The 15,120-nt window shown below is 39.9% G+C and overlaps 1 protein-coding gene across 1 annotated transcript in view; it reads right to left on the minus strand.

Moving 5' to 3' along the window:
* dock8 (dedicator of cytokinesis 8) overlaps positions 1–15,120 on the minus strand; it is a 53,805-nt gene that overhangs the window by 11,010 nt on the left and 27,675 nt on the right. The window contains 22 exon segments of the mRNA XM_022199980.2: positions 976–1,076; positions 1,166–1,324; positions 3,713–3,865; positions 4,126–4,260; positions 4,884–4,980; positions 5,126–5,213; positions 5,961–6,087; positions 6,321–6,503; positions 7,846–7,997; positions 8,388–8,551; positions 9,061–9,200; positions 9,719–9,747; positions 9,750–9,873; positions 10,055–10,168; positions 10,487–10,636; positions 11,249–11,344; positions 12,797–12,889; positions 13,332–13,510; positions 13,619–13,783; positions 14,279–14,513; positions 14,758–14,853; positions 15,019–15,120. Of these exon segments, the coding sequence (XP_022055672.2) occupies positions 976–1,076; positions 1,166–1,324; positions 3,713–3,865; positions 4,126–4,260; positions 4,884–4,980; positions 5,126–5,213; positions 5,961–6,087; positions 6,321–6,503; positions 7,846–7,997; positions 8,388–8,551; positions 9,061–9,200; positions 9,719–9,747; positions 9,750–9,873; positions 10,055–10,168; positions 10,487–10,636; positions 11,249–11,344; positions 12,797–12,889; positions 13,332–13,510; positions 13,619–13,783; positions 14,279–14,513; positions 14,758–14,853; positions 15,019–15,120 (2,882 nt within the window).

Genomic DNA, 15,120 nt, shown 5'->3' on the forward strand with positions numbered 1-15,120 from the left:
CTTACTATAATTTTGTCAGTATATTTAGACTCAGAGAGAAAAGCAAAGTGCCTAAACTATAAAGAAATCTTTATACATTTGCAATGTAGAAAACACATAAATAAATGTAGTGTACATCCATGATGAAAGCTAAAACACCACATAAACAGGGATCAATTCATACCAAACTGAAGCAAGTGAGAATAATCAATTTAGTCATGTGGAATATGTGGATCTCAAAACAGATTGCGTGCATTAGAGTGAATGCAGTCACATTATATCAACTAGTGAGTTACTGTGTTTTACAGGCAACAGAAAATATGGAACATGGATAATCACTGGTCTAACAGCAGAGAAATAAATCTAAAACATTCGGAATTATTTTTTATGGCGCAGGTGAGTCACTGTACTATATGCATAAATGAAATCAAGCATCTGGAGACCAAATGTCCTGTGAATCAATGACTTATGTGTGTTTGGGAGCTTGGGAGGTGAATGTTGGGGTGAGTGTAGGTTAGTGTGTAAAGCTAATGGGTCAGTCCATACAGCTGTCCGACACTCGCCAGTTGACTCAGACAAAAACCCAAACAGAAAGGTGCATGATAAATGATACATGAAGGTGACATTGAAGCATGTTGAGGTAAAGTGCCTAAATCAACAACTGCACATGTATGCTCTCTTTGTTTCAGTGTTTCCCCTTGGTGTTCTCACACACACACTCACTTGTACACACATACTGTTTGCATTTGCATATATACAAAGCCAGATCAGAAGACTAAACTGCTGCCACATGGTTACCATAGTGAGGGCAGCAAATAGAGGCAAAACAGTTCAGACCACAGAGAAATAGGAACCAGCAGTGAAACACAGGGAGAAGCCACAGAGTGATGAGAGAGACAGAGATGAGAGGAGAGAGTAAGATGTCAAGAGAAAGACACTAAACACAGACAGAAACAAGGAGTCAGCCTTTTACAGAAGACGCTTTTGGTTTCTCACCTGTACATGAGGTCCATGAGCATCTCAGGATCTTCCTGAAACTCCCTCATCTTCACTGTGTCGGACAAAATACTGTTAAGGTTTCTCAGAAGCTCATCCACCTGAAAATAAAGACGTAGGTTGTGTTTAAATCAGAATGAGCAATGAAACAACAAGAGCTGTTGAACTGTGCGACCGTGTTCTTTTGTACCTGTGAGGGCAGCTGAGTGTTCTGCATCTCAGTGTCTTCCTCTGCGTAGGCCAGGATGGTGCGGAGTGAACGCCGTAAGTATTCCTCCTGGAAGTCTGATGACTTGCCCACCAGCGAGGCTAAAGACATGGTGACCTGCATCTTCACTCTTGAGAAGTTCTGACAGAGACAGAGAGGGGACCGTGGTGAATGTCTGTGTTTGACACTGCCCAGGGTTTATCATGCAATACAACAAAGTGTAAGTCTCTGATTCATGCAGCTATACATGTCCACAAACCATGATTATGAATTCTTTTTTTTTAATGTTTTTTCTGCAAAGTAACTGTTTAATAACTCGACAAGACTCACTAACATATAGCAGACAAACACTGCTTGGTTGAACTCTTAACATCATTTATTCTGGCCCTGCTTTACTACATTTTGCCTGTTACTTAAAAAAAAAAGCCTAAAATTTCAAGATAGTCTTTAAAAATTGTTTTGTAAGAAACATTATACAATACATTTTCTATTTCTATCCAGTCTATTGTATTCTATAATCTAAGATGTCAGAAGGGTACCAGAATAAATCTAAACAAAATGATTTTAATGATATTTTCAGTACAGAAATGTTGAATTTGTCTTATCTTTTTTTAAACCAAGCTCAAAAAAAGACTAAGCAAGCAAGTAAAAGGACATGAATTAGAAACAAAAATAATGACACACTTCACTTTGCTACCTAGATAGAAGACAGGCTATGACATACAATTAAAACATAACCAAGACTTCCAAATGTTTTCATGCAATATAGTGCATTTTTGACAGCATATGGAATAAATGCTGCAACAAATATGTGATTATGCACTTGGTAAATAAAATAATGAGCAATACTGGTGAGAGTAAATGTTGGTTATATAAAAATCTCAGCAGTTAGCGGTTTTCGTTGTTTTCTCTCCTCATTTTTTGTCCCTTGTCCCCTCCCTTTCCTTGTCTCACCATCTTTCACACTACCTGTCCAAGAAAACAGGTCTGACAAACAGCCCTCCATCTTCAGCAGAGAGGACTGTGTGTATGTGTGAGAGAGAATGTGCCCGTGAATGTGTGAAGTCCCATCTATCTCCAGCATGACCAGCTAAGCGGGAAATGATCTCCCATTAGCAGAGACATAATCACCCATGGATCATCTCTACGGCCCCATTCTGTTCAACTGAGCATGGAGCCAGAGCCTAACCACCCATCACTGCCCTCTAACTCAGTGTGTGCATGCGAGTGTGTGTGTGTGTGTGTGCTGAGAAGTAGCCTAAATGATAGCTTAAGTCAACACATAACCCTCTTTGTCTTTCTTTTTTCATTTTATCTGCCCCCTTTTTCCTCAAGCTCCCCTTCCAGTCTTTCCATAACTGGATGAGTTTTAACCACACGTCTCTGTTTTTAGCGATTTGTTCCATTTGTGGGGGAAAAAAAAGCCCCATATTTTCTCTTTTATTGCCACGATCTAAAATTAAAGTAAAAGATGGAGAGAGGGAAAAAGTGTGTGTGACAGACGGAGAGCAAGCTGAAGGCGGACGAAGGGATGAAAACATAAACAAAGAAAGAAGTAGAGAGTAAGTTCTTGTATGAATGAGTCATCCGGCTGCTACGCTAATTCAGATCACAGCTCCCTCTGTATACACCGTATAAACAAACATACGCTGGGACACGCAGAGGGGAAATACTCTCTTTAAACTGGAGATACTGTATGTGTGTGTGTAAGTGTGCTCTACAGACTGGTGTCTGACTTTCATTAAAGCGTACAGTCTGTAAACACAGGAAATATCGACTGCAACAACAGTTATCGAACCAGCACAGAAAATGAAAAAGATGCTCTAGCTTATACCTCCTTTCCGTCAGATCTGTCTTTTCTCAGTCTTGTCCTTTTCATTCCCCTCTATCACTGCTTCACCTCTGTTAAAAACAGCACTCTATCTCCATCATGATTTTCTCCTTTCCGGCCCTTTCACATTCCCTCCATCCCTGCCCTTGAGGCACAAATGCTTACACACTCTCACACACACACATACACACATATGGACTGACACACACATATAGACACACAGAGGGCGGCTGTCATTAGTTAAAGAGGGGTAGGAACATGGAGAGGCAGACAGTGACATATCTCTCTGCTCTCTACTTAGAGACACATCCTTCAGCAGAAACTTTCTGCAGCGTGCTCAAAATAGACATGGAAAAGACATTAAAGCTGAGCAGGAGAGGAAGAGTGGAGTGGAGAGGATAAGATCTGTGTGACTCCCCACTTCTGTGTGTCTTCATGCAAACATGCATTAAAGGCAATTCTGAGCTCTCACGTGTGCTTAAGTGAAATTTAATCTGCTACAAATGCAATTTAATCTACAAGCTCAGATGTTACATTAGGTTTCTGACAGAGAGGTGGCATATGCCTGACATTTTCTTTGTGAATGTGTTTCTGTGCAAGTGTGCCTCCTTAGAGCCCATTGGAACACATAAACAGGATCATCTTTTGTGTGCGATTACATGTTTCAAGCGTGTGTGTGCGCGAGTGTGTATGCTTACACTGGCATTACTGTAGCTATATCTCATGATGAGATAGAGGGTGGCACAGGCCTGGCTTCTGTTCTCATCAACAGGGCTGCTGCAGTACTGAAGCACCTTTTGGCACAGGTCTGCACACTGCTCCGCCTCCTCCTCAAACAACAGGTCTCCAAACTGCACACACATACAAACAATATCAGATGCGCATGGTGGCACACACATGCACACACACACACACATATATATACCTAAATAATTCTGGCTTGTATCAGCAGTTTGCCACCCACACAAACAAATAAGAACATTTAATTTAGACACAGATTGTGCTCATGTAAACACACCAACCCACATCCCGCCTCCTGAATTTTCACAAAGTGAAACTAAACACGTACATCCACGTACACATTCACACAGGCACATCATAATGAAACTACCTTGACAACAAGTGCTCTAAGCGTGCTGAAGGTGTGAGAGAGGAAAGTGGTGCTCTGGTTGCAGGTGAGAGAATGGAGTAACACCTTCAACACTCCACCAACTACGCTGTCCTTACAATCCGCCAATGGCAGCGCCTGGACATAAAACAAGTGGAGAAAAAAAAAAAGATAAAAATCATACAGGTTAGAATATAGAACCTGGAGACAGACTAGTAACCCTCTTGTATTGAAAAAAGAAATGCTCAGGGGCTTTGATAGATAGGGCACAACAAAGGGATGGATTAATAAGCAGTCTATGATATGCCATTTATAGGTTCTTCACATTTATTATTTGTCTTCATTCCTTATCCTCAACCCATTCTCTGCCCTGATTCACTGAGTGATAACACATTGACATTTCTATGGTTTGCCATAGTGCTTTCAAGCTATCCCAAGGAAAGCTAAGCAGGGTTCATTTCAACACTCAGTCCTTTATTGGTGTATCAATTATGCAAGCATATAAACAGATGTGTTATTAGTGCTACCTAATGAAAGGCAGTTCCTTATTGACTTTTAGCTCCCTCTGCAGCTGCAAAATGTTATGAAAACTTGAGGAAATAATATAATACAATAAATAATGGCAGCACAACACACCATGCTGGCATCAATTTCAGGAAATTGCACTTGATTAATTGCATACATCTGCAGTAGTCTATGTTCTAAACAGTGCCTACACTGTTAATGCGTATCGTCCACCTAATGCATAATGTTTTTCTGACCTGCACGATAGTTTCCAGCAGGTCCAGCACTATGAGGTTTGATTCTGTGGCTAAGTTTCCACTGATCAGAGCCTCCTGGTCCAATTCTGCTTTAGTCCTGAAGGAAGATGAAGAAAATAAGACATATATTAGATAAAAAAAGGAAAGAAATGAAAGTTAAGACAGTTAGGAAGCAAGACTGCCAGACATGGCCAGAGCAAGAAATTGAAAAATGAGTAGCAGGCACACAAGTTGCAACATACTTATCCTGTCTGTCATTAGTCTGTCTCCACTGAGTGAGATCTTTCCTCCAACGCAGATTCTCTCTTTGACCCAGAGTCCGATCCATTCCTGTCAGAGATTCCACAGCAGATAATCATTTCAAGGAAACAGATAAAGCGGAAACTATTACTCACATTTATTGGAGTACAGATTATGAATTAAATTATCATTGGAATCCATGTGGTAGATGAATTAACATTAGGTTTTATGAGTACAGGATTATTGCAATACAAGAAAAAAGTTAGATGATGGACGTGGGAACCTGCAGAGAGAAAAATAAACAAAAAGCTACATTTGCACAAAAATATATTTACATTTTCTTGATATACAGTACTCCTACAGTAGGGACCATTTACTAATTCACAATAAAAATAAATGGATTCACACAGGACTTTTTTTTGTTTGTATAGTAAATGTTCAGTGATATCCATTGACTGTTTTTAAGTGATAACTATTGTTTGTTAATTAGCTGGTCCCTGGCTTCCTGTCATTTTGAAAAAGTTGGCCTGGGCAAATTCAGCTCAGCATCCCAGTCCTGCAGTACACCCAAATTTAAAACTCTGCACATCACTAATACAAATGCCCGACTATCACAAGAAGACTCAGTGTCCGGGCATAGACTGTGTAACCCAAAATTGGTTCTCACCATGACTTGCTGACCATACATTTATCTAAAAAAAAGAAGCTGATGAGATTTAAAAATGTCGAGGGCTCACTAGTTTTGGAGGTAGTTCGTGTGCAAAACTTTGAACTGTTGCAGATTTAAATGTGACAGAAAAGCAGTTCCAAGCTCTAAAGTGCCAGGGAATACATTACCTCCAACTCGTCTCATCATTTCTCCACGTGCTCCCATTCCTCTCAGCAGGGCTTCTTCCAGCTGCAGTTTGGCTTGCTGAGATTTCTGCAAGGCCTGGGTGCTCACTTTGTCACTGCTCTGCTTACCCTTTAACACACACATAAACATAAAATCACCAGGTTTGTAGAAAATACCGCGCAACTATCCTTGGGTAGTTTTTCTTAGAAATAAACATGCAGACAATACATATACATACTGTTTATACACAATCATCAGCCAACTCACTGCATAGATTCCAGCTGAACGTAAAACAAATTGAAACAACGGTTGCAACTGCACTGATACATAACAGGAAAAAAAAAAAGACTGAGCAAACTGACCCTATACTCAAAGCAGGACACGCAGATAGTGAGGAGCTCCAGCAGTTTGTTGAGCTGTGAGGGAGGCATATCTACAGTCCAGCGCTGAATCAGGCTCCGATCAGCATTCTTCATCACCCACAAGAAGCACACCAACAGGTGGCGACTGGTGTCTGCTGCCAGGGTGGCTATGGATTTACCATGCTGGGAGGAGGACAGGACAGACACAGATAAGAATATGATGCTGCATAATATAGCTCACACTGAGGAGGAATACAACGTCGACACACGCATCTGCTATAGACTCCAAATGGAGAATTTAGCTCACAGACAATACAGCAAAGTGATACATAAAATAACAGGGTTCCAATGTGTTCAGAAGTATTCTTTGATATGTCCTATAATTACATTCAGCATATAATACAACATAATAGGCTTTAATCCAAAATCCTTTCCTGGAGAATAAATGTATACATTCTTATTACAGTTGACCCTCACTTAAAACACATTCATAACACTGTCAGTGCTCTATCCATTGAGTTATACAGTGTGCATTAACAAGTGTATCTAACAAACTAACAGTACATCATTCACAAGCTTCTCTAAGCTACAAATATTGGTTGGCCAATTCTTTCACACTGACTTTAGTGAAGCATGGTTCTCTTCCCCATCTTAACAGGCGTTAAATCTACTGCAGATTAATTTGCCTTCATTCGTGTGATGATGAATGGCTACCATAGATGGCTACTGCTGCTTCATTGTGTGGCAGCTTTGATAAATGTACCCATTAACCTCCTAGTGCTCTAGGTGTCCCACCTAGAACCTGGTTTCCAGGTCTCTTTCACAGCAGGACTGAATGAAGCTCACCAGAACAAACATCAAATACTGAAGCCTGTGATCAAAAAACGTCACCTGTTTATTTAAAAATGTTTCATATGAAAAACCATTTCTGTTGCTATGAGGGAAAGATTCACAGAATACACTGTTTGAAGGTGAAGTGCCTGAAAATGAGGAACAAGTGGTCTGGCAGCCATGTTTGGATTTGTGATGGATACCAGACCAAGGGCGAAGTCGTATGAAAACCCCTTTTTCCACAACAGTATTTCTTGAACAAACATACAAGAAACGGATTCATCTGTATGAAGGAAACAGATAAAGAGAAAGAGAATGGCAGCATTCACTTTTGGTGCCTGTGTTGTTGCTGTAGCTACATTTGATGGATGTGTTTGTCAGGGAGGACGGCCCTGTTCACTTATGATGGCAATGCCTGCCCATAAACCATGTCCCGCAGATGTGTATGCCTGTGTGTGCGTGTGTGTGTGTATGTGTGATTTTTCAGGATGGATGAAGTGTGTGTGTGGCTCTGACAGCTAATCAATCTGCCTCTGTGCAGCTCACCTGTTAGGAAGCAGAATACTCACAGATACAGTCACTCACATCCACACACACCCATGCACTTTTGAACTTTTTAAAAACAATGAAAAGCATACTATAATCTGCCATCATCTCAGCATTATGAAATTAAATACACGTGGCCAAATCTTACTATGGATGCCATGGAAACGAGAACATTCCGTCCCAGCGTGTTGAAGGGGTTCCCGGCAATTGCCATGGCAACAGACTGATTGATGGGTGGGACGTTTTCAAGGTCGTCCTCAGGTCCACCTGTCTTGTTTTTCCCGCCGCGCGTGTCAGAAACTACGGAGACAAACGGGGGTCAAATACAGTAAACTGAAGAAGAAAGGACTGGAGATGCGGGAATAACGTACAGCCTTAACTGTGAAGCTACTGATATAGATGTAAGAATCAAGTATTAAGACATTTATATGGAAAATGACAGACGGTTGTAGTTAAAATAATAGCACATTTACAAAAACATAAATCAACATCAAAGTTACATACCATGATAAATTGATAATTAGAAGAAACCCATTAATCTTTGACCTTACTTGATGCCAGTGAGGAAAAATTACCAAAAATTACCAACTCCTAGATCTTATTTTTATTTATTCTGTCCCAAACACTGCATCTACTGTATCTTGTATGTTACTGTATGTGCATGTAAATTAACTGTGTCTGTGTATGTACCTGTGAAATCCAGGTAATTGGTGGAGTCTATAATAATCCCCACCAGGGGGAGGTAGAGAGCAGCCACCTTGGCCCTGACCTCAGTTTTAATACAGCGATGGTCAAGGTCGTGGGAACACAGCAGGCTGTAGATAGCATTAATGGCCTTTCTCTGGACCTTTCCCCTGCAAACACATTGATACATTTTTAAAGTTTCAGTGAATACACCATTTGCAAGTACAGTTTTCAAATATTTACAGAGACTATATTTATTATTTGGGTGTTTTCTTTTAGAATGAGTTAATATATCCATCCATCCATCCATCCATCCATCCATCCATCCATCCATCCATCCATATGGTGCCTAATTCTCATTAAGGGGATTGGGGGGCTGGAGTCTAGCCCAGCTGACTTTGGGCGAAGGCAGGGGACACCCTGGAGAGGTTGCTAGCCTATTACAGGGTTATACATAGAGACAAACAAGCACTCTCACATTCACACCTACAGACAATTTAGATTTACCAATTAACCTGAGCATGTTTTTGGAGTGTGAGAGGAAGCCAGAGTACCAGGAGTAAGTCAATATATGCCATAGCAATCTTTTTTTTAAGTTAACCTTGTAGAAAAAAAAAACTTTGTACACATTCCAGTTTTGTAATAACAGGTCATTTAGAAAGTGTCTGAGTTTCCATACCCCTCTGACTCCATGTCTAGTGCCGCACTAAGTTCTGTAAGTAGCAGACCGGTGAGGTAGTGTTGCTGCTTGAATTCCTGAGAGAGTTCAAACAGCGCCAAGATCCTCTGCTGCTCCTGGAAGCTACATGAGCCGGAACTCTGAGCAGAAAGACGAAATGAAGGAGTGACAGACACAATGAGACAAACAGGGAAAAGAATTAGGACAAAATTGTTTCATAATGGAAAATAAAGTAGTTTTGAAAACGGCTCTTTTTAAACTGAATCCCATGTAATCTCATCTGGTCTACCAAATGAGTCTCTAAACTCCCGTTTTCAATTTTCCTAAGCTCCCTTCATATTTATATTTTCCCAGATGTCTTCTCTTAAGCGGCCATGTAAGGTATGAAAGCCCAAACATTTACTCTCCTCGCTTTCCTATTTTTATTATTATTATTGCACCTGTGATGATATTCCTAATCCAAAGAAAAAAAAGGCCTGAGGATAGAGGTTAGGACTGTATAGTAGACTGTGTAGGACCTGTATAGACAGTGAAACCTGCTGAGACAAATCTTCTGTTTTAAAGGCTGTATAACTAAACTTGACTTTATAAAAAAAAAAAGTCATCAATAAAAACCTGAATTGAAAATATAGCATTTTTTTATGGCAAGTGAGCACACCTGTGAGGAGATGGATGGACACGGGGAGGCGGGGCAGAGGCAGGGCTGCTGAAGAAAAGACTCAGGTTGAGGTAGTGCTCATGGCTGCACAGGATTCGCAGGAACTCCAGACGCATGCTAATCAATGTTGGCATGGAAAGACTCTTAGCTGACATCTAAATAATAAAGAGAGCATGAATAATCAATTAATACATGATAGTACTTAAGACACATACTAATTTTCATGAAAGCAGCTTCTTTGAGATTGAAAAAATGGAACGGTTCCCATAAGGGAAGTCACTGAATTTATGTATTTAAAGACACAAGCTAAATGGTTCAGTATCAGTGTTTTTCTACCTGGTTACAATAGTTTTTCACCAGCTGGAAGACAAATCCTCGGTCCATTAGAGACATCAGGTCATAGAGGAAGAAAGCCAAGCTGATGTTGACTTTCTCTGCTTGCTCTACCTCCTAAGACAACAACAGTCCACAAACAGCAATCAGTAACCTGCTCTGAGTGGATCTTGCTAAGCATGTAGTTGTGCAAGCTGAGCTTTTTGATACCACAGAGACAAACATAATTAGCACTTCCAGCTCCCTGTTGTTTGGAGGACACTGACAACATGTACACTCAGGCAGTAGCTGCTTCTACCCACCCAGGGGAACAAAATGGTCTACAAAATGCTGTGCTAAGAGTTTTGGGATTGATGTTAAATTGATTTGGCCGGGATAGACTTTAATTATTGTCATCATTCTGTGTCATTTTTTTTTTTAATTCTTCTTTCTTACCTTTTGTTGTTTGACAAGGATGGTTCCAATCTCGGCTGTAACCACAGAGACAATGGTAGTGATGTCGTCTTTAAATCGGTCAGAGAAGCGACTTCTGCGAGGAACACTCTGCTTGTCCAGCTGAGACACATGCTGAGCCATGCTTTTCACCTGTTTAAGCCATCACATATGGAACAAACATGAATGAAGAATCTCCGGAAATACTAATGACATGCATTTAACACACACAGTTGACGTAAAGTGAAAGCAACAATGATAACTATGCAAGTAAATTGAATAATGACAAATTAGGAACCTGACATGCAAAAATGATCCGATATAAAATGGTGACCTGATAATAAACCAACAATGTTTGCTCATTTGTCATCAGTTTATAATCTCATTTGATCAAATTTCAAAAGATGCCTTTGGTCTAATTAAAGTAAGCACTCTTTAGTGAGATTGAGAGAAGAATCATAAAGAAGCAAGATTAATTGAGAGAATGTTTAAGAATGTGAGTGATGATACATCTGAATTGCAAAAGCAGAAAAATTGTCAGGTGACTTTCAAATTTACTGACTACAGTATTTTCAAAATACCCTTTCATTAATCACACAATATTACTACTATCATTTATCTTTTAAGGTGTGTGGCCATGATGAGGTCATGTATTTAGTATGAATGATTACTTCACACATTTGTCATTAACATCTATGACAATACTTGCTTTCCTCTGACAACACGAGTGTTAATCAAAAAACCGACAAGAAGAATCCTACTGACCAGCAGCTCAAAGAAAAACCAGGCATATTTGTACGCATTTTCTCTGCAGACTCCAGTGCTGACGACCATCTGTAAGGCGAGCTCCTCATGAAACTGCTGCAAGAGAGAGATGACAAACTGTGGTGAGAACCTTTGGTACGTGATGGAAAAAAATGTTTTATCAAATGCGATATCTGTATGCTTGTGTTACTGAATACCACTCTGAATGTTTTAAATACTGGCCGAGCTTTGATCAGGAAAAACATTGAGTAAAGCCGAAACAGCCTTTACCACCTGTGCCTTCAGTGTTACACTCCCACCTTGTGGTGACCAGAAGGAACTGGAGGCTCAAAGCTTTATTTGTTAAGCTGCACAGTAGGAAGCATAAAGTCTGAGTACTGCTGGATGCATGCATTATCCTAACAGTAAGAAGACAACTTTGAAGATTTTTTAGTTATGTACCAAAGAGTAGTTAGGAGTCAAGTATTGCATAAGAAAACTTGTAATTCTACCAATCAGACACGATCACTTATGCTATTGTTCTGCAGTGTTGCCAAATTGTAAATGAGTGACATCAACACAACGGAAATAATGTCAGCATTGCAGACTAAATATTCTTTAAAACAAAATTTTGACTTAAAATAACTTCAGATATCAGAGTTTCTCAAACTATCTCTAAAGCTCACTTACAATTTGTTTACATTAGACTACCTAACATGTTGCATCAGAGCAGAGGCTTTTTGATTTAACAGCTACATAAAAAGTGAAACCCAAAGTTTAACTAATTGACGCTTCATGTCATTATTTGTCTCCATCTCCTCTTATTTTTTTATATGGGAATACTTCATTGTGCATCATCAATCTTTGACTTTATAACTGTGAATTTAATTGAATATTTCTAATAGTAAACAGCTGGGACGCAAAAAAGGAGTGATAATGTATTCTATATACACGCTATAGAAATGCACTGTAGATGGTGAAATATCACCTTCTAAAGCTTCATGGTTTATGGTCCTAACTATATATATATATATATATATATATATATATATATATATATATACACACACACCATAGAGACAGTTTAGGTTACAACAAGACTCCTAAGGAGATTAGGTTATTGTGTCTTGGATTGGTAACAGAAAATGCTGCACTGAATAATCCATAGTGCCTGACTTGAAAATGATGCAGCTTGTATGCCTGCAAGTGAGAACTACAAAGTCACATGAAAGGGGACATCCTGTTCTAAAGTGATGGATGTGCATGGTTATGGATTAAATACTGCATATGTGATGGAAAAAAACAGTTTTGCTGGTAATAAGTAAAGGAAACTGCTCAAGAAAATGACAAAAATTAATCATTTACTCTTCAAATTTAAAGGATGCGGTCGCATCCTAGTTTTGATATCATTGTGGCCAACGTTGACTCAAAGTCAATAAAAGTAATGCATGCCAAACTAGATTCTCACACTTTTTTGCTTGCTTTATTTGTTCCTTCCCTTCTTTTGTAAAACACATTTAAACAGAGGCAAAAAAAAAGAAACAGTTTAAGAAAGGGAGCGCTTCGTACCTTTCTGTTGGAGGGCCTGGTGCTTGCTGTGGTGTTCTGATGGTTGTTTATATCCACATAGGTAGACATGCGGCTGCCTGGGTTGTTGTGGCCCTGAAGATAGAAACGCACAAGTTCCATCACATTGAATGTGATGGATGCATTCATTAGAGTGGGTGTCTAGTGGCCTATTACAATACCTAATGTACTGTGGGGATGAATAGCAAAGGGCTGTTACATGTGTATGAGCCGGCATGCTGGGATATTTACATACATATTTACTGTACTGTGCGTGTATAAATACATAAATTCATATATTAACTTGCTATTATATATACCCAGTGAAATACAGGGTAAACTTAGTAAAGATTTATCTCATACCTTCTATTTTAGCAGCGCATGTTATGTAGCAGTCACTGTGCACATCTCAAAAACTTAATTTATAGAACACTAAGACACGGTTCTTTAATTCACAGCAAATCAACGTTTGTTGGCAAGTCTTAAAGTGAAAATGAGGACATCTGCTTTGGGAAAACTAGTTCAAGCTCATCGGTACCTTGGCAGAGAGGATGTTTTTGACCTCAGCATCCTCAGCAGAGGTGTGTGGTGCAGGGATGTCTGGGTTGCTGCTGCTACGGACCCTAGACTGGAGAAGCATATTGCCAACTGTGGCAGCCGTGGCCCGACCCATGGTGCTGTAACGGCTCTCTGCTGCAGCTATCACACTCCCCGAACCTAAACATGTATTTTTACAAGAGGAATTAAGTCTTAATTCTTGAAATAACCCCAGGATGACAAAACAAAAACAAGCAAACTCATACTAACGCATAATTATGTCAGCACCTGTGTTCTGCATGTCTCGAGGGGGATCAGGCAGACGAAAAACCCAGTACAGGTAGGTTGCCAAGAGGCTGTTCCTACCCTGCTGGTCCCTGATCAGCTCCTGGCTGTTATGAAGACTGTTAACAATAGACACCACAGATTCGAAGGCAATCTGGGCCAGATTGGCTGTAGAGAAGGGAACACAGATATGATATCAATAAAGGAAACAAAAATAAAGGAATGAACCAGAATGTTATCCAAAACGCCATCATGACAAATACCTTCTTTTATCAATGATTCCATTAAAATGCAGACTAAAAACAATAACTATTGATAAACATTTAGTTGATTAATTCAGTGAGTGATCAAAATTAATTTTATCTGTAACAATTTTCATCCTTGTCATGAACAAATAAGCATTTATACATCTCAGATGTGGTTATCTGAAGGGTAAAATTTTGAGTTCTGCAGTTTTGTTCGGACACAACAACAAATCTTAAGTGGCTATCTTTTGTCCAGGGAAGACTTTTACAAACTTCTCAACTTTTATTGGCAAAAACTACTGGCAGATTTTGATAACAATTAATACAACTGTCAGTTGGAGCCCAATTATCATTGTTAGCTCCTATTCTAATTTCCATGCCAACAGTAAATTGCCTGTGAGTCAAGCTAACTCCTCACCAGTCTGGCCAGCGATGACCATGGGCTGCATGATGAGGGTGAAGAGTTTATCCAGCACCAGGTGGAGGAAGAGGACCAGAGGCTCTAAACTGGAAGAGGACAGTGATATGATGCTGAGCTTTAGCTCATGCTCCAGCTTGTTCTCTGGAATCTTTTCCTCCCTGACCCGCAGAGGGAATGTAGCTCCACCCTCCAATGCATGGCAGAGGGTGAAGAAACGCTCCAGGTGGTTGTCCTGGTGCAGAAGAGAGATGATTTGTTACAGTGTGGTACTTGTAGGTGAACCAGAGAGATAAAAGAAACAGAAGAATTAACAGAGAGACACAAAGAGAAGCAAATGTACTGAGAGAGAATTCATGCTTTAACGTTTTGCTGTGCGGCCTACCTGTGTGCATGACAGAGTCAAAAAAGAAAAGGTGGGCAAAAATGACAGTCCTTGTGTTGCATTGTTGGTGTTGGTTTGTACAACTATCGCTTACCTGTGTGTGTATAGATGACACAGCCTGGACCTCAAGGTTAAAAAGTCCTTTGTGACTCTCCATCCACTTGACTGGAGGGACCTGAGGAGGAAGTTTCTACGAGACAAAAGAAATATGAATGTGTGTTCCATGTTTGTGTTGAGTCTGAAACATCTACTACCAGTGAAAATAACTTTTTCAGAAAAAAATACTGCTTTATTCCTTGATATAGCAGGATGGGAACAGCCAGAATGGATTTATTAAATATGTACATGTGTTTACCTCTGGTGTGTGCAGTGAGTAGTTGACAGGGAGTCGCTCCAAGAGGATGGGGAGACAGAACTGGCCAGTCTGTAGTCGATCATTATTCAATATGGGCAACCA

Source organism: Acanthochromis polyacanthus, chromosome 7, assembly GCF_021347895.1.
Source record: "Acanthochromis polyacanthus isolate Apoly-LR-REF ecotype Palm Island chromosome 7, KAUST_Apoly_ChrSc, whole genome shotgun sequence".
NCBI classification, from domain to species: domain Eukaryota; kingdom Metazoa; phylum Chordata; class Actinopteri; family Pomacentridae; genus Acanthochromis; species Acanthochromis polyacanthus.